Source organism: Abramis brama (genome assembly GCF_963993115.1).
Source record: "Abramis brama genome assembly, chromosome: 13".
Lineage (NCBI taxonomy): Eukaryota > Metazoa > Chordata > Actinopteri > Cypriniformes > Leuciscidae > Abramis > Abramis brama.
In genome coordinates this window covers 25,824,665-25,843,912 of record NC_139975.1, presented here as the reverse complement: position 1 = coordinate 25,843,912, position 19,248 = coordinate 25,824,665, and the positions used below count along the sequence as shown (strand labels likewise).

General features: G+C 36.7%; 3 protein-coding genes across 12 annotated transcripts in view; 2 read left to right on the top strand and 1 right to left on the bottom strand.

The window, feature by feature from the left end:
* LOC311095579 (uncharacterized protein) overlaps window positions 1-3,706 on the top strand; it is an 8,138-nt gene extending 4,432 nt beyond the window's left edge. For 2 of the 6 annotated variants that reach the window (XM_084134133.1, XM_084134132.1), the window contains 5 exons: window positions 338-397; window positions 880-939; window positions 1,319-1,392; window positions 1,530-1,573; window positions 1,760-3,706. In XM_084134133.1, the coding sequence (XP_083990259.1) occupies window positions 338-397; window positions 880-939; window positions 1,319-1,392; window positions 1,530-1,573; window positions 1,760-2,159 (638 nt within the window). In that variant the 3' untranslated portion in view covers window positions 2,160-3,706. Of the gene's footprint in view, window positions 1-337; window positions 398-879; window positions 940-1,318; window positions 1,420-1,529; window positions 1,574-1,759 lie in introns of all 6 variants that reach the window. The other 4 variants (XM_084134136.1, XM_084134135.1, XR_014608864.1 and 1 more) reach the window with 3 other exon arrangements.
* LOC311095580 (uncharacterized protein) overlaps window positions 1-19,248 on the top strand; it is a 27,833-nt gene extending 8,585 nt beyond the window's left edge. Inside the window, exons 1-8 of one of the 3 annotated variants that reach the window (XM_084134138.1) lie at window positions 15,084-15,174; window positions 17,070-17,165; window positions 17,548-17,631; window positions 17,710-17,766; window positions 17,858-17,938; window positions 18,180-18,278; window positions 18,373-18,672; window positions 19,093-19,248. In XM_084134138.1, the coding sequence (XP_083990264.1) occupies window positions 17,070-17,165; window positions 17,548-17,631; window positions 17,710-17,766; window positions 17,858-17,938; window positions 18,180-18,278; window positions 18,373-18,672; window positions 19,093-19,119 (744 nt within the window). In that variant the 5' untranslated portion in view covers window positions 15,084-15,174 and the 3' untranslated portion in view covers window positions 19,120-19,248. Of the gene's footprint in view, window positions 1-15,083; window positions 15,175-16,470; window positions 16,603-17,069; window positions 17,166-17,547; window positions 17,632-17,709; window positions 17,767-17,857; window positions 17,939-18,179; window positions 18,279-18,372; window positions 18,673-19,092 lie in introns of those variants that run through there. The other 2 variants (XM_084134139.1, XM_084134137.1) reach the window with 2 other exon arrangements.
* Window positions 5,102-13,729, bottom strand: LOC311094946 (uncharacterized protein). 3 transcript variants are annotated; one of them, XM_084133185.1, is made up of 18 exons: window positions 13,512-13,729; window positions 12,378-12,580; window positions 12,142-12,231; window positions 11,858-11,996; window positions 11,206-11,301; window positions 10,736-11,119; window positions 10,509-10,610; window positions 10,202-10,434; window positions 9,930-10,108; window positions 9,686-9,776; window positions 8,810-9,157; window positions 8,587-8,704; window positions 8,245-8,336; window positions 8,032-8,149; window positions 7,684-7,788; window positions 7,214-7,399; window positions 6,423-6,599; window positions 5,102-6,217 (listed from the first exon to the last, which is right to left on the bottom strand). In XM_084133185.1, exons 3-18 carry the CDS (start codon window positions 12,214-12,216, stop codon window positions 6,000-6,002), a joined length of 2,661 nt encoding a protein of 886 aa, XP_083989311.1. In that variant the 5' UTR covers window positions 12,217-12,231; window positions 12,378-12,580; window positions 13,512-13,729; the 3' UTR covers window positions 5,102-5,999. The 3 variants fall into 3 exon arrangements, with proteins under 3 accessions (XP_083989311.1, XP_083989310.1, XP_083989312.1); XM_084133184.1 differs by having other exon boundaries at window positions 12,378-13,729; XM_084133186.1 differs by lacking the exons at window positions 12,378-12,580; window positions 13,512-13,729 and having other exon boundaries at window positions 12,142-12,295.

The window sequence follows — 19,248 nt, the reverse complement described above, 5'->3', positions numbered from 1 at the left end:
AAGATCAACTTGTCTATTCAAGGTTATAAAGTTGTGGAATGATAGGCTATTTTCAGCTGTGATTACTTCACTGTGATGACATTATTCCAAACTGATTGTACAAGTCCTTCAGCGGCTTTAGCCTGCTAATGGCAGAACCTGGTTATCCTTAAAGGAATAATTCACCCATAATGCATAATTTATGTATCAAGTGCTCACTGTGTGCTGCCTTCAATTCCTGAAACAAAGTTTTAGTTGTTCATGGAAAGACATTTTGACAAATAAAGCCAAGTCTTCATTATAAACTGTGCTTAAATATTTTTTTTACATATTTTAAATGTTTCCCTGTGTTTAACAGATGAAGTTGTGGAAGGAGGCTGCCCTGCTCCCACTACTGTGCGGCCAAATAAAAGGAAAGGTGTGTTGATGTACTGCTTGTCCAGCTTTCTGTATAGGAGTGTGGACTGAATGCCACAAAATTGATGAGTATGAGCTGCAGTATCTAGCTACAGTCTTATTGCAATTATCTGGCAACATAATAGCATACATAGTCAGAAAGTAAAATACATGTTAATATTTGGATTTTAAAACCATTCATGTACATAATAAACATCTAGATATTTGTACTCAGATCTCTAATATGTTCTGAAAAACCTACAATAAAGTCTGGAATTTTGAAATGTGTAGGAAACCTGGTTGTATTATTCGAAATGGGTCTGTCTAAAGAGCACTTTTTAAAGCACTTTCTAAAGGTCTCTCTCTCACCTTAGAAAAACATTTTGACAAATAAAGCCCAGTCTTCATTATAAACTGGTTGACATGGATGCAACATTTTGCACATTTAAAAAAAAATATTTTTATTTTTTTTACATATTTTAAATGTTTCTCTGTATTTAACAGATGAAGGTGTGGAAGGAGGCTGCCCTGCTCCCGCTACTGTGCGGCCAAATAAAAGGAAAGGTGTGTTGATGTACAGTACTGTGTGTAAATCCATACATTGGGATTGATATTAATTGTTGTGAGTCTTCATGAAGGCTGTATTTGCATTTGTAAGTGGCTGTGGCCTATTAGGTTTGGCCAATGTCCAAATGCATATGTTCATTTGTTTATTTAACAGTAGGGCTTGAACAACTAATCAAAATCTTACTGAAATCGCAATATGGCCTACTGCAATTTTCAAATCATAGGAGGTGCAATATTTGTTAAAGGCAAAATTTGTGTTAAAATACCGTTTTGAATTAAATATTGTGCTGCTGCAGAGATGTCCTGGCCTTCACATCATATTCTACAGCTCTTTGTTAGATTCAAATCCTTGCAAAAATATTTTTTTTCCTTTCAGAATGCCCACATACAGTGACAGGGAGCCAGGATTATTACCCTGTGAAGAGGGTTGCCAGATACAGAGTTATCAAGGTTAAATACCACTAAAACACTATACAGGTTACATAATGTTCTTTTATTGGTGTAATGGTCTTGAAAAATTATTGGTGATTGGTATAACTGCTAAACATAGCAAATATTTGAAACTGAAAAAGTCTCACTATTTTTAGGGCCAAAAATGGAAGCAAGTGGAGTGGGAGCCATGCAAACTCTGGTAAGTACGACTTCTCATGGGTAACACATAGCCAATTAATTTTAACATGCACAAACTATTGACATATGTTAGGTAACCCCACTAAAACACAGCTATTGGAAAACGGCTACAGGGGTCTTAATGTGTGTCTTTGTGTCTACAGTTCATCTGCAGAACCAAAACATCTAATTGCATATTTCCTTATTGTGTTACAGTGGAAAGAAGTGGCCATTGGAGTGGGTGGCGGATATGGACACTTGTTAGTGCTCCCATCAGGTGCCCAAGAAGGTGCTGGAGCACTGTTAGGTTTTTTTTGTTTGTTTTGTTTTTTGCAATAGTTTGTCTTTCTTTCTTTCTTTCTTTCTTTCTTTCTTTCTTTCTTTCTTTCTTTCTTTCTTTCTTTCTTTCTTTCTTTCTTTTTTACTGTTGTGAATATAAACGCTTCTTGCGACTGGACCCTTTCATTGCCTCTTTCAGGTGTATTTCATTTTGCACTTTGTATTGGGTATTAATACTTTCATGTTTTGCACTCCAATTATTTTCAGTTTTGAGTGGCTTTAGTTATGATTTGTCGTTGTTTACTGTGCTTTCATCAATAAAACATTGAGGAATTAATTGGTTCTTTATTTTCAGATACACTATTTATTGAATTGTACACTTCATTATATGAGCATCCAAGACAACATAAAATATATATGGGAATTTATTCAGAGAATAGTTTTATAAAAAAAAAATAAAAAAAATAAACATTCGTAGCTTTTGGTCCTTAACTTTTCTCTATATAGAAACCATACTGTCTCTCCTATGAATAATACATGATGTCCTGTCAGTGTTGGGCTATTGAAACATATCAATCATCCACACTAATTATTTGATCACATATTTTGCCTACACATTTCATCTGTCAAACAATGGAAATGCCTTTGCATACAGCACCATGATTCTAAATGGCAACCTGTTATACAACTATACAAAGCTTTTTTGCATAAAGATTGACAAATTTGGGAAATAACAAAAAAATGTTTTAAATATATGTAAAACTACATTACATAATGTGTTGATTAATCGTACCATAATTAAAAATAATGTGAACTGTTGTCCTACCAAACACATTGTGAAGTTTTGTTCAATAAAAATGGTTTTAAAAGTGTGCCGGTGACCTCATAAAGCATTGTACATATGTGTTGTGTCATTATGACATACAGTTTGTGATTTTACTTTGTCCTGGATGGAGCTGTCCCTGGATTCCCCTTCCTCTTCAGATGGCACTGTTATTACCAACAGTGTATAGATTACTGCAAACAGATGTCTTTCATTAACAAGGTAATGTACAGGAATATATTTATAATCTTCTTAGCAATTACATTACAATTACTATTGTAATCAAATTATCTTTACTTCAGTTACTTGAGCACTGGACTTTTGAAAGATATCATGAGAGCTGAGGTGTCTTTTGGTCAAGGACCAGGTTTAATTTTTTTTTTTTTTTTTTTTTGTAAAACTGACCCTGAATCAGACCTCATGATTTGGTATCTTGCTCTGCTTGTGGTATAGGCTGGAGTGAGATTTCAAAGTAACACAAAAGTAATTAGTAAATCTAATTACTGTATTGCTCTTGGAGATATGGGAAGTGTAATAATGACATATGTACGGTAAATTAGATGACGATTGTCTATGTAGCCACTTAGCCATATGACCACAGCATAAAAACACTTAATTATGAACTATAAAAGTATGGAATGGGAGGATGGACACTGGATATCTATAATGATTTTTAATGTAACTCACCTCTGTATTTTAATTCATATTGAATCAGATCACTCTGAAACACTTTTTTATCAGGTTAGGGTTTGTGAAAAAGAAACGTTCCAAGAGGCCCACAGTGACATCTGTGATTCAAATAAGTCAAAATAAACATTTCATTAATGAATTTGCCTACTGTGTCCAACAAATATATTTTAATTAACATTTATACATTAGACCACTTCATGTGCCTTTGAAATGCATGCATGACACAAGGGCTGAGTGGGCAGAGTGAAATTTTTTATTTTGTCATATGATTAAACCAAACACATCACTGGAAAGGTCTTGATCAGCCGAGTAACAGCATTGCAATCTGAAGGCTGTAGCTGGCTCCTGCTTTGAAATATTGACCTCTGAACTTTGCCATTGATGCATGTTGTGAGTCTTATAATTCAGCAACTGAATGGGCTACAATGATGAAACCAACTGTTATATAAAGCTCTTGAACTCTTCCATCATGAGGGCTACCGTTTGGTGCGATCACCAATAGGGGACATCACCAAAAATTGTAAAAATTGAATCTCACCTAGTTATTATTTATAATTTAAAATTTTGACCAAACTACTGTGTTTCACATCAACCCATACCCATGAGTGCACTCTCAGTTTTATACTCCAGACATCCATTTACATGTTTTAGTAATTTACAAAACAGAACTACAATTCCCTGTTGCAGCAGATTACAACGTGATAGACCACCCGTTAAATATGTAGTTCTTCTGGTTGGCAAACTAGGGTTGTAAGTAAGTAGGGTTTCAAAAAGAACTATAGTATAAAGTAAATTCCTAACAGACATGCTACTGCAAAAGCATAATACGTGTTGTATTAATTCAGACAAAAAAACATCTTCTTAAGGTTATTATTATTGGCTAAAATTGCTTGTTTGGGAGATTCATACTAGTTGCTAAGGTAACCGTGATTGCGCAGGCGCGTAGCCTGACCACAGAAACGGAAGTAAAAAAAAAAGTGTTAGGGAAAGAAATATGAACTGATATTGCCAACAAATAATTTAAAAATATGTCATCCTTTATTAAAATTTGTGTTTTCATGTTGAAATCCAGGCACTAGATGCTAGGGGCGTTTTCGTTGACATTTTGGAGAGGCAGGGTAGGCTACACTCTGGACTGGTCGCCAGTCCATCACACAACCACTCACACTCCCATTCACACCTAGAGCAATTGTAGAGTCTCCAATGAACCTATTCTATTCGTTTTCTTAAGGTTAAATATTTTAAACTAATGTTTTTATACAGAAAATAATGATAAAAAATAACACTATTTACATAGCACTTTTTTTTTTCTCCCATGTAAAGAACAAAGTGATATGTGATACAAAGACCACAAGGACATTCATACATAAATATATGCGAGTAAAAAATGGTAGACATGAATTAAAGCAAATAGCCTATAATTGTAAGCTGATATTTACATGTTGTCTAGTGTTAATTCTTGTATCCAGAGTGAAGTTATGCAGCAGGATAATGAATAACTTATCTTATTTATGGCTATAATTTACTAATTAATTAATACAACACATAACTGTATGCCTACTTGACAATTAGCATGTGAAAATTTTATTTTGTGCGATTACACACCCTGTGTAATATACCCTGTGTACAACTGGCATACAATGTTAAGATAAAAATGAAAAATCAGTAATTTAACATCTTATTTTAAAAAAATCAAAACAACAGCTCAGCATGAACTAGTTTGCATCCATGTACAACATCGTTTTATAGTTACCTGAAGTAATGCCATGGCAAATTAGTTTCTTTTGTTGGCAAGATCAGCAGCAATAACAACAGGAAATACTACTATGGGTATTGATCAGTCATTTCTGGAAAGTATTTAATGTAGTGACATGTACAGTAAATGGTTCATTCCAAAAGTATTATTATTATTTATTTTTTATCACTGTGAATAAAACAATCAAACTATTACATCAATTTAAGTGTAACATTTTTGTACAGTAAAGGTCATTATGTTGACAAGATGAGATGGGCAAAGCTTGGGGAAGTCACCATTGTAAGAGGCTGGAGTCATTCGCAAGCTCTAGCACCACAGTTGACAGTAGAAATAGTCCATGTAACATCGGAGGTGAAATTTAAAAACCGACCTGCTGTTTGTGAACTGAGGTAACAATAGCCCAAAATAAAAGCACTGTATTAGACATTCATTACACTTCAAAAAGTTTTTTGTTTTTCTTGAAACACACCTGCAGTCCAGTCATAATTGACATGCAGTCTAAATGCATCCGACCAGTTAAAGGGATACTCCACTTTTTTTGGAAATAGGCTCATTTTACAACTCCCCCAGAGTTAAACAGTTGAGTTTTACCGTTTTCGAATCCATTCAGCCGAACTCCGGGTCTGGCGGTACCACTTTTAGCATAGCTTAGCATAGATCATTGAATCAGACAGGACCATTAGCATCTCTCTCAAAAAAATGACCAAAGAGTTTCGATATTTTTCCTATTTAAAACTTGACCCTTCTGTAGTTACATCGTGTACTAAGAGATGCTAATGGTCTTGTCCGATTCAATGATCTATGTTTAGCTTAGCATAGATTAATTTTTAACAAAAATTAATTTTTGTAAAATGAGCCTATTTCCAAAAAAAGTGGAGTATCCCTTTAAGAAGCACTCATTTACACTGCTTCAAAATCACTGTCATCTGAACTCTCAAAATCAACTTCTTCATGGTCCTCTGGTATCTCCTCGGGCCCATCCTCCAGCAGAGAAGCAGCATTTGGTCCTAAAGCCAGGCTGTAACTTGAGCATACGACTTGGAACTTCTCCTCTACATCTGCAAGCCTTTTCTGAAGAAGACACAAGAGCCCGCGATGACCCTCTTCACTTAAACTGCCTAGAAGGAAAAATTAAAAGCGAGGTATGACAATACTTCCATTGTTGTTGAGCTATTCATTAACTGACTTTACTAAAGAACTACAAACCATTTAGATCCAGCCACAAGGAATCCATAATGTAACACTTGAGGATCTCAAAATGAGTGAGGTTATAGGATCCACAAAAGCATTACAGCAAGAATGTAATAAAAGTTAGCTTCTTACCACTGTTTCTGCAAGAAGACATTTCTGATATCATTGTCCTAATGTTTCTAGCCAGCTCTCTGAGATAGGTGCAGTGCTGTCTCATCTCCCTCATCACAATGATCTTTTCCTCTTGAAGCCGCACTTTTGACATGTACACATCAAAAATCTTCTTCTTGGTGAGGATGTTGCTGGATTCTGAAGTCACACAAATAACATCCCTTCAATACAAATTTGACCTGTACAGTCTAAACAGCAGGCAAAACCCAAGTAGTGTATGAACATCCCATATACTGGTGCAGAGTGCAAAAATGAAATAGAAATTTAATCAGATAAAACATGGCATATGTTTACAGTAGCATATTCAACATATCATTAGTTTGCTTAATCACACAGACAGACACACACAGACAGACACACACACACACACACACACACACACACACAGACACACACACAGACACACACACACAGCCATGTTTATGTGATTTGTGAGGACATTCCATAGGCGTAATGGTTTTTATACTGTACAAACTGTATATTCTATCCCCTTACACTGCCCCTATCCCTAAACCTACCCATCACAGGAGACATTCTGCATTTTTACATTAAAAAAAAACACTGCTTAGTATGTTTTTAAAGCCATTTGAAAAATGAGGACACCCAAAATGTCCTCATATATCACCTATTTTCCCGAGTGTCCTCATTTGCAAGTGTGTTATCATAAAAATGTCCTCAGTTGTCATGAAAACAAACTCACAGACACACACACACACACACACACACACACTTAGAGAGAAATTGCTACTTACCACTGCTGTGCACTTCCCACGGCCATATTAGACTGTCTCCCCCCACGGAGAAACCGCTCTCCACCTTCTCCTCAACGATGCGTTCCTCATCTGGCACCTGCTCATTGTAGAGCTTGATTGTTTGCAGGAGTTTTCTCTTCTCTTCCCACAATTTTCTTCGACGCAAGTGTCGAATTTTGTTGCTGTCTAAATTTTTTTAAAAACACAGAAAACATGATGCACAAGCATATGTATACAGATATCAGAAAGTTACATGAAATACTTATAACTGACTTAAGAATTAATACATCAAAATGAAAAAAAAAAATCAAATGACTTAAAAGGCATAATAATAGGCCTAATATCTGTAAAATTAAAAAGAAGACATTTTAAAATTAAGGACCTAAAAACACTATAATACAAAAACAATCCACATAAGACATCTGCAAGTAATAAAAAAGACACAAATATTAGATGAGTTTTCAACATACCAGTGTGATTATAAAGGCTGGCTTTTTTTTGATGAACACCAAGAAACATTTGTTCAATTGATTTCTGAAGGTTATGTTGGTCATCACATCTGGTACCTACAGAATCTTAAAGCAACAACAATAATACAAGTTTATTATGATGTCTTTCAAGTTCAAGTTCAAGTTCATTTAGAGCCCCAAATCACATCACTGTTAACAGTGTCAAAGGAGTTTACAAGCCCACAAGTTTATAGCAAACAAAAACAGGACAACGCCCCCTTACTTAATCCTTATGCATGGCAAAGATTCTCACTTATACAATTGCAGTATTAGTAAACTACTTAGAAGAATGTCCATAAAATACTGTACCATCAGTAGCCCATTGTCTGACATCATGTACCCACTGATGCACGATGTTCTCAGGACACCCCAGTTCACTGCTCAAATCCTCCAGTTTCTGAGACTCAGCCTCAGCCTTTTTCAAAGTCTGGTGTAAAAAAAAAGATTTTTGACTTTCCAATCTTAAAAAGTGAGGAAAGTCATGAAAGGCTTAGTATACATAACTCAGACATAACATAATACCTTGATGTATCTGCTGGATAGTGCAAGATGAAGGCCTTCCCACTTCCGTCGGTTCCACCCAATAGCATGGACAGTTAGCATGTCATTCCTGGCTTTAAACAACAGAATGATGTGATGGAGGAAAGAACCATTAATGCTCATGGTATTGCAGTTCATCCACGCATTGACAATTGATTTTTAATTTAAGAGAGATGTAATGCAGTTTTATTAATGTACTATATTAGAATATTTACAGCTGTATATTTGCTATGTTATATAATATTTGTAATCTCAGTACGAAGTATTAGACAGTTAGAATAAAAAGACAGGTTTCCTAAAATAATATAAATCAGCAATAATTACCAGATTTTGTCATGTACTTGGTTGTGAGGGCACAACGAGACAGGTAGCTGTTGACCATTTCGACCTCCTCCCCTGCAGTTGTGCCAGCACCTTCCTGATTTTTGCCACTCCAGATTATCTTACAAATCAGCATGGCACTTAAATTATAGTCATATACAGTGTATTATATAAGTAATTATTATTTTTTTTTTTTTTTAATGGTAAGATAAAGAATATGCAGTACCTCACACTTGGTTGAATGAGCCTTGGCATGCATGACAGAAAGGAATGGTCTCATCTGCAGTAAAGGTCTGAGTTCCAACATGGAGACTGCCAACTTCTCAAGGTAAGGCCAATACTTGCAAGCAATATCTGTGCAATAGAACTGTCCGTTTGTGGCTGCTTGGAGCTCCTTCTGCAGGTACAGCGGATAAGCAAATATTTCCCCCCTGTACATGTTAAGAGCCTTGAGTAGCACTCCATGTCTGCAAACAACCACCTCAAGGCCCTCTTCATCCAGTTTACTTGCTCTTCTGGCCGTTTCACGTGCAGCAGACCACTGACTGGCTCCACAGATCCCTTTGCCGGCAGTCTGCGACACAATAATTCTGGTTAAAACTGAAAGTTGCTATTTTTTCTAACTAGTTACTTCATCCATCAGGATGAGTCAGGTTACATCACACCAACTGGCATCTTTATAATGATCGGTGACAATAAAGGTTTACTTTCAAACTACTACTAAAGAGGAGCTTCAGAAAATGCATCTTCTACTTTCTCTACTCTACAAACTGCAGAGATAGTCACTAGTATAGTCGCATGACAGAGATAGTCGCATGACAAACTGCATGCATAGTCACTATCTCTTGCAGAGATCTGCTATTACATAATTAATGACTAAACTAGCCACTTTGGATGCCACCACACCTACCATATCTAATTTAAACCTCAACACAAGATTGCTTGAAAGAGTGCATCATGCTCAAAGTGCTAGTAACAAACTAAGTGTATTATATAAGCTTACACCAACTAGGGATACATTATCTATTTAATAAAACAACAATCATACATTGCAAATTTTGGATATAAATCAAAGGTGCAAAAAACTACATATTTTACTAACACTTTTCATTTTACTCCTGATCTCGTCAACAAAATGGTGTACATCAGTGTCCTTGGCAATGAAGGTGCCATCAAAATAGGGTTCCTCTGACCTTGATAGAATAAGAAAAAAATATATGTTCAGTGTCAGACATTATATGTTCTGATAATTTTTAGGGCTGTGAAAAGATTAATCGCGATTAATCTTTTCACAGCCCTAATAATTTTACATGAAGTAAAACAACTACAAGTGTAAAACAACTAACCCTTTTGACTGCCGAAATCGGTACACTTTTCTGTTGCCATCTGCACAAAGAGCAAGCATGTTGGGTGTACATGCCGGGCAGGTGAAGTGCTCTACACTGGCCATTTTTTCACACTCGTACTGGCAGAATGTGTATTCCATGAAGCTTCTTTGGAATACGTCTCCATGTATTTTCCCAGCCTGTACATTTGATTAGTAAAGAGTAAAATGAAATAGCTACACTAATATTCTCTCATCTCTACTTGAGGCAACTTTGATCTACACTGATCTTACCCTTCCAAAGAGACAGGTCCTCCTCTCCAACATCCGCAAAAAACCTTGTCTCGATAATCCTGGTGCAACAGTTTTCATTTCTTCAAATGAACTGAAGACATCTACCGAAAACAGCGTGTCAGCATTCACAGATGCCGGCCAATACCCACTGCTTATTAGGTCGCTCATGTCAGGTGTCCAATGTGCCAGACATAATCTGCACAGCAAGTTTGGCAAGTGCAAATCATACCGACCTAAAATCAAAAAGTAGAACATTGTAACACACAAAGGGACAAGAATAAATAAAAATATAAACCATAATTCATACCATTTATGCAAACCAAAATGATTGCTCTGCCAGCTGATTCTGTGACGTTTGAAGGGTCGCAAGTACATAACTGGACAGGTCTCACTGTAGGCAATAAACATACTGAAAAGAGAAGTGAAATAATTAGTGAGAAAGCATTAAAAATATGTCCAATTAAGATAATAAAAGTAAAAAAATTAAATAGAATAAAACTTTAATCACTTTACCAAAAAGGTTCAGAACACTACCTTGATTGACCAGTGTATATTTGCCATCTTTTTGTACACAGCACACTGTTGGCTCAATGGGCTTGTAAATTCCCTCAATGCAGGACTCCCTGTTATGGAGGGTGAGTTTTTTGTGTACGTATATGTCACAATCCATACACAGCCACTCTTGGGGCATGCAGTCTCTGCAGCGAATGACGGCAGGAGATGTGCAGTGGCTGCAGTTATTTTCTGGAGCCACATTGCAGGACAGCAAGCAGTTGATGTGATGGGACCTTGCTTTCCGCCACTCATCTTGGGCTACAGATTGGCGCAAGCACCATGATGTGGATGTTGAAGGACACTTGCTGGTGCCTTGAACATCTCCTGAGGTCAGAATGTCCTGCAGTTTCTGCATCTCACTGTCTAAAAGACAGAAATAAGAAAATAATCATTCCTTTCATGCTTATTGCTAACTTGCTTAATTACAGTAAGGTCAGGTGTCATCTTACCAAATGAGTGTTGAGAGCAGTTTGATTGGGTAACTGTGGGAACCTCCTCAGATGACTCAAAAGGAGTAGTGCCCTCACTGCCAACAACGGAATCAACTGAAAAGATTGGTAGAAAGGAACGAGATAACAATTTTCATGTCTTACAAGCATATAATACAGTGTTCATTAGTGACTTAAGGCTATAATAGGCTAATTGACATGTCTGACAATTCCATTAATCTCTAAAAGTTTTTTTCCCTCATTATCTGGACATAATCTTGAACTGTTAGCAGCTTGAACCTGACACTGATTGCTTCACTTCCACTTAATTTCTTTGGAATTGCTTAGCATTACAGTGAAGTCAATAACATAAGTAACACATCCATCACCATGTTGTGTTTCTGATGGCACAGTTTAACATACAGTATTCAAAGGAAAATTATTAAAAACCGGAAACAGAAATCCTAAGTTTTACCATGGAAAAAAATAAAGGAAAAAGCTGTGCACTGGAAGCCCCACAGTTTGGTGGTCTATGTTTCAAAAGTGACACAAAACCATATTTATGTTACCTAACAAATAGCAAGCTAAATTCTGTATACAATGGGCACAAGTTATATTTAGTTAAGAAAGATTGGGTGGGTAATCACAAAAAATCCTGGAAGACATGGATTACCTGTAGCTGAAGCACGTTTTCGTGTCTCTCCACTTCTGCTTCTTTTTAGCAGTGGACGTCCTTCAGCATCTCTCTCCACCCATCGGACATTAAATTTACTGCCTTTAGCAGATGTTGCTTTGCCCGTTGCTTCCTTTGCCTTGCATGACAGAAAGTGAGCATAGTATGATAACACTGAAATACAGCCAACTCTTGAGCAGTTCATTCAAATTTTGCACTCCAATTCCCACTCTTTAGTATTATTACCAATACTGGAAGATCACTGTCTCAAAAAAAAAACTTACTTTGGTTTGAGCAAGAAGCATGTCTGCAATGAAAATAGCATCATCTGCTCTCCCTCTGTCTTGCTGAGCAGCCATTTCAAAGATACTATACTGGAAAGGAAGATAAAAACACGGTCAGACAAAAAGAATTGAGGACAGAGTATAGACTATATAAAACTACATTTCTAAAAATGTTTTGGACAGTGAGAGAGAGAGTAATGTGAAAGAAAAATAAAGAATAGAGTAACAATACTTACTTCAAGACAGTGAAGCTTTAGAAGAAAGAAATTGAGAGAGAGAGAGAGAGAGAGAGTGAGTGAGTGAATTAGAAATAGAGAGAGTGTGTGAGAGAGAGAGGTAGTAAGAGGAGTATAGGAGTGGCTCTTAAAAGAGCCGTTGGTTTTCTTATAAAGAGATACAGGTGGCGGTAACAGGGAAGGATGGTGGGTAAAAACAGGAGCTGTTGGACAAAGGGGAACAAAAACATAGTTAATTCTCTTGCAGCAAGGCTTCATGGATTTGTCATATTATAAAGTAGTATAAAGTAGTAAAACCATTGTTAATTTTTAAAGGACTGCCACTGTTGTACCCAATAGGTAAAACTTTTGCACATTTTCTTCTGACAGATTTATTAACAACAATTACAGAACATAACACAATCCATTTGAACTTTAACGATCAATCAAAATAAAAGGCTGCATTTATTTGATAAAAAATACAGTAAATATTTGTAAAAACAAATATTGTAAAATATTATTGCAATTTAAAACAGGCGATCTGTTTTCCATTTGAATATGTTAAAATGTAATTTATTCCTGTGATCAAAGCTGAATTTTCAGCATCATAATTATTAGGACAGCATTTACATGAAATATATATATTTGTGTAACAATGTAAAAGCCTTTACTGTCACGTTTAATCAATTTAATGCATACTTTCTAAATAAAATAAATTCGTGCTAAATAAATAAAATTACTGGTTTTTAAAAAAACACCTTAGGATCGATATTTTGTATGTGTGGATAGATCCTTTAGATTAGAATAGATACAACATCAGTAACGTTTAGGCCTATCGATATTTCAGGATCGAAATTCGCGCATATTATCATCATCATCATCATCAAGTTACTTCCCATCGACCATAACAACTTTTTATAATGTTAATATAACATAATATGCAGTCATTGCAGCTTTCTGTGATTAATTAATTAACGTTAGCCAATTAATATCAATTTCCATTAACGTTATTGACCACGGTAACGTTAACAGCACCATAGATTAAAAAGCCCCACAGTACACACACACACACACACAAATATAACGTTAGGCTACAGCAACGTTAGTATTTCTTAAATTACAGAACCATAATAAAAATGTATGGCTTTGACCGACCTGACGCGGGAATTTTGGAGAATGCAATATATCGCTTCTCTCTTTGCTCCGTGGGGAGTTGTTGGCATTGAGGAAATCATCGCCCCCTACCGATACTCAACCGATACTCAACCTTCATTCATGCGTGTCATTTTCACGCCTAGAGGAGGCAAAGCGTGACATTGACACGCATCCGCTTGTGGACCAGCGTGTGTATTACACGCTTTAGCGTGATACCGGGTTGGTCCATTGTCAGGTATTAATGGACGACGGCGAGACGCGCGCGTCGGATGGTTGCCTCCGCCGAAGTCCATTAATACCTGACAATGGACACCTCGAAGGGCATTAACCCGCTTATACCATGGTCACTTGCCAAATAACACATTTTTAAAACATTAGTTTATATTTTAATTAGTTTTACAATCGAAATCTAAAGTTTTTACAAACAATAACTTGGTTTCCCTGGTTACGCCTGACGGTTTATTTACTAGGTGTCCTCTATCACTTTTTAATGGACACCCTGCCTGCAGCCAATCAGAATCGAGTATTCACCCAGATCATGGTATAAGGAATTACAAATGTAATTACATAAATTAATTACAGCTGTAATTACATGCTGGTATTTTTAAAATATATAAGTACAATGTAAAAACATGTATGTACACAATAAGTCCATTGTATCAAATTATTAATTTCAATGTAAGTACATAGTATTTAAAGCCACTTAATATAAAGTGGGACCAAAGGGAAACTTTGTATCTTATCTACCCCCAAAAGGTGCATTTTAATAATAATATTTCAATCATGATGACTCTCGAAATGTGTCAATGTTGGACTGGACTACACTGATGCTGCAGAGCAAGTATGGACTTGCTGCTAATACACAGACATGCTGTGAGCATGTAAGGCCCTGTTTACACTAAGGTATTAAGAAGCGTTTTGGTCGATCGGATCACAAGTAGACGAGGGAGAAACATTCCCGTTTACTCCTGGTGTTTTAATCCATCTCTTTTGTCCACTTTCAACCATTTCTGTCCTGATTTCTTCGAAGGGAGGGTCTATGGGCGGGTAAATGAATGGGCCTTTTCAGATCTTTTGATCTAATGGACAAAAGTGACAAGCTGTTTTCCCCAAAAAGTTAATTTTTTTTGCTTGTTTTCTCAGTGTATTAAGCATTTCATATCCTGTCCATGATTAGTAATGAAGACTATCTTTTGAAGAGTTCTGTCTTTTGGGCTGCAAAGGCCAGAGAGCATCAGGTGTTGATGAGAGTGTGATGTTCAGTGTGTGAGAAGATAAAAGTAGACCGAGCTTAATTCACTTCCTGACCTGCAAAGATAGCAGATATATTTTGGTAACATGCTCCTTTTACAGATTTTGATCTTTTGCAACATCCTGTGATGCTTCATAATGACTAGATGAAATGGTGTGGTGTACCGACGGCATACATATATATTACAATTGATGTGAGAATAAAAGCATGCAGAAAAACATTTGAATATATTTGTTGTGTTGTGCTGTGCTATGTTTTTGAGTTTCTGACATGTTCACTGCATGAGTTTCACTTACACTCACTGCCTGGAGGGAGAGAGGGAGGAGTCTGTTTTCACACAGATATAAGCCTTCTGAATGAAAATGAAAATGAACATTGGAATAGCAAAGACAAGAGCAGCACCAACATTAGGTAAAGCATGCAATCTCTCAATTTTATGTATTATTTTGCTCAGAAATGTTTATTTTACACACCGCTTAAGGGCTTTAGAATGATATTTGAGCACTATTCTCAATAGATGTAAAGACTGTGTTGGGTTGGCAGAGGAACTAGACATGTGAGGTACAACACTGTTTAGCCTATATATTTTATTGAATCATTCACTTAAGTGATTACTTTAACAATACTGATCTATTCAGGAACAAAACACCACTACTGTGTGTTGCTTAGAGGCGGTGTTCTCAATTTGATTCAGCTTTGAACTGTTTTCGAAGCAAAATATAGGCAAAGTTAGCCTAGAAATCTAGACGCACCCTAGCGGCAGCAAAATGTATTTCGCAGCCAGGGGGGTCCAGCAACTCTCAATAGACCTTCTGCAAAAACCTAAATTGGGTCAGGCCAATCACGTCGTGTATAGAGTAGGCGGGGGCGGGCTTAACATTTGACGACAGAGTTGTGACGGCTGCCACTTGAAAACAAAGAATGGCAGCTGCTGATGGAGAACAACGGTCTTTCGAATCGGCTTTGGAGGACTTGGAGTTAAGTTTTTCTTTGAGAAAAGAGCAAAGAACGGCACTTAAGTCATTCTTAAAAAAAGGAAGATGTGTTCGTCGTTTTGCCGGCCAGATATGGCAAAAGTTGAATCTATCAACTAAGCTCCGCTGTTGGGAAAACGCTCTGGTTGGTTGAAGCGCTGTCCTATTGCGTGCAGAGGGAATTTGAAAGACAGCCGTTTATCCCGCCCCTCGGATTGAGCCGTGTCTGGTGAGTTGCCAGACCTAACATCTAGGTCTGGCTTGCCAGGCTAAGGCAAAGTAGTCTGCTACTGATTTTTTTTTTCCTGATTAATATAACTGTGTGATAGTTGGCTATAAACAAACCTTAAATGCCATGTAGAGACAGTGAATCTTTTAGTAATCTAAATCTGTTCATTTACAAGAACAACACGTCTGAACGAACCGATTTACCAGAACTAATAAGATTTTCCAAAGTTACAATTGAGAGTGAGGACTGTTTAGGACGAACCGACCCACTATGATGAATCAGACTTTCCATGCTTTGTAAAACAGAGAAAAGTTAATTTAGGATGAACCGATACGCTAGAATGAAGAGAGAGCTGAGAATTGTTATTTAACACTCGGTAGTAAACTAATACTACAAATGTGACATTAAAACTGTGATTGTTGTGCTACTCGCTAATCATTGGAAAAAGTAGCTTGTTACTGGAAGTCTTTGGTTTCATTTCCCTGTCATCCATTTATTTTGCAGAAAGAAATAATCACTCAAAAAGTGAGTCAAATCCGCACAATGTGAATGAATTATGCGCGCTGATCAGCGGAGGTGCCATACACTTCATTGAATGTCATCGTATCTTTCGAGAGCCAATCAGATTCGTTACAGGTTTCGAAATAATGAATAACTTCATAAACTATATGCTAGGCTCTTTTGCCAGGGCTTATTTTGCCAGACCATTGGTATATTCTGGTAGTGTTGTTTGGGTGGGCCAGTAACCTTGTAAACTTGTTGCTCTATATTCAACTTAATAAACTTGTTGAGCTGTTGTATAAAAGAAAAAAAAACATTGTGGCTAAATCACAGAGGTTCTGATCTTCAGACCAGCACTCTTTTAACATGTGAAACTGGTTAAGTAAAGGCTGTCAGTGTGATTGACAGAGTTATGTTGCTCGCCTCAACATTCTTTAGCTCCATAGTGACTCTTTCACATTGTTGGGAAGCAACTCTTCAGGTAAATCTTGATTCCAAGCTTCAGGAATGAAAGCGTGATCCGTGACGTTTGGTTTCTAGGCAGTAGGCTTTGGCTGATTAGAAAGAGAAGACATGTAAAGATACTCTCTGTGTGTTGAAAGATGCCAAAACCCACTGATGTGATGATGAGCACTGAAGTCTACCAGCAGCAGTATGATGTCTCCCAGTTCCTGAAGATCAAGCCGATGGCTTTGGGGGTAAAACACACTTTTCACATTCTGCTTTGTTTCTGTTACTCTTAGTTCGTATGTTCTTATTTTCCTGTGTTTAGTTTGAGTTTTCTTTGTTGCCCTGGTTCCTGTTGCTAGTTTGTTTCCATACTTGTCATCATCATCTTGTTTAAGTCCTCCTTTAGCTTTGTATTTCTTTGTATTTGTATAGCTTTGTATTTCCCTCAGTTCTCTGTCAAGTATTGCATTTATGTTTGTTAGTGAAGCTGTTGCATTTTACCTTCTCCTGTGTTAATCTTTGTTATTTTGCTTAAATAAAGTAAAAGTAAAGTTAAATAAAGTCCTTGCCTCGCCTGTGTTTAGTGTGTATGAATTAACAGGTATTATATCTAACGTTTTTCTATCACAGATATTGGAAATCTTGCTAGCCTTATTAGGACTTGGTTTGACAATCTGGAATACTATACTTTTTATTCTCTGGCCACCAATTGTTGTAAGTCAATCATTTCAATATCAGTACAACATTATGCAATGAACAAATACTGAATTTTGTTCCATTTCTATTCTGCAGTTCATTATAATCGGAGCTCTAACAGTCTCGGCTGCGCACACATGTAAACCACTTCTGGTAAGTGTCAACTTTACTGCCTCGAGAAGAAGCAAAACTTTGTAAAAAATTGCCATATGGGGAATTGTATTTATTTATTGTTGTCGTGTAGGTAAAATACTCCCAAATACTCAGCTATGTGAATTTCGCAGTTGCTGCTTTCTCCCTACACTCTCACTTTTATATCACTTGGGTAAGTGGTTTCATTCAGTATCTGTATGTGTGTCTAAATTAAAATGATTTACTGTAAATTCTTGTTTTTCCAAACTTAGATGAAAGTGCTTATATATTATGACTCTGATATAGTCTACAACAGTGTAACATAGCAGTAAACTAATCCACCCTTTGTACTGTTTGGATATGACAACCGGTTTTTGATTCATACTGTATTCATATTTTAGTTTATAATCACTGTATCTTTCTTATTCAATCAGGGTGTGTCCTGCTTTCTCCTAATGGCATGTGATATTCTGATCTCTATCTTCTCTCTTGCTGTTGCCGCAACCTTCTGTCCCTGTTGTTGCAAACCAAAGGTAAATATCATCAAGAGCTTAAAACATTAATCTTGAGAAAAACCGAATAAGATGAAATAGATGTATAATAAATGTGATGTTGGTTCTCTCTCAGTCAAGATCTGTCACGGTCAGTTATATGAATACAGATTTGCCTGTCAACCATATTGTGCTAATGGGCCAGCCGGACTCTTCTGCAATGGGACAGCCTGTTAGTTCAGTCCTGTACATGATGCCAACATCAGATGGCCAAGTCTCACCTGCACTTCTGCCAATGTGGGCTCCGTTTTCCAATGCACCTCCACCAAACTACAGTCAAGTACCAACTACACCTCCACCAACCTACGACCAAGTCTCAGCTGCACTTCTACTAAACAACAGTCCAGTCCCAAGGGCACCTCCACCAGCATACGAGGTAATTATGAGCATTTTTGAGTAAAGGCCCGTTCACACCAAGAATGATAACTATATAAGTGTCCACACCAACACCACAATAAGCACGCTGCGGGTTTGTCGTCTGCCGCTTCAAATGCCCGAGCTCTTTAAAGCAGGATGGATTCTGATTGGCTGTCAATGTTTTTATCGTTCAACAGCTGGAAAAAATACTTATATACTTTTATACTTAGAATACTTTTATACTATAACTTTGTTATTGTTATAGTTATCGTCCTTGGTCTGAATGGGCCTTAACTGTAGATAATCAGAAAATGAATTTATAATGGATTATACATATTAAAATCATATGAATAAACTTCACCTTTAATCATATTTGCTTGCAACTCTATTGTAATTGCTGTACTGCACGGTTTTGATACAGTGTGTTTTACAATTACAGTATGAAGATTTACAGGCCAGAAGATGAACTCAGACACAAATGGGGAAATTTAATGTTTACACTATTTATGGCATTGAAATTTGGCGAATGGAAAACCGAAGTTTGTAAATCATTTGTAAATAATTGTAATATTACAATGTAAATAAATTATTTATG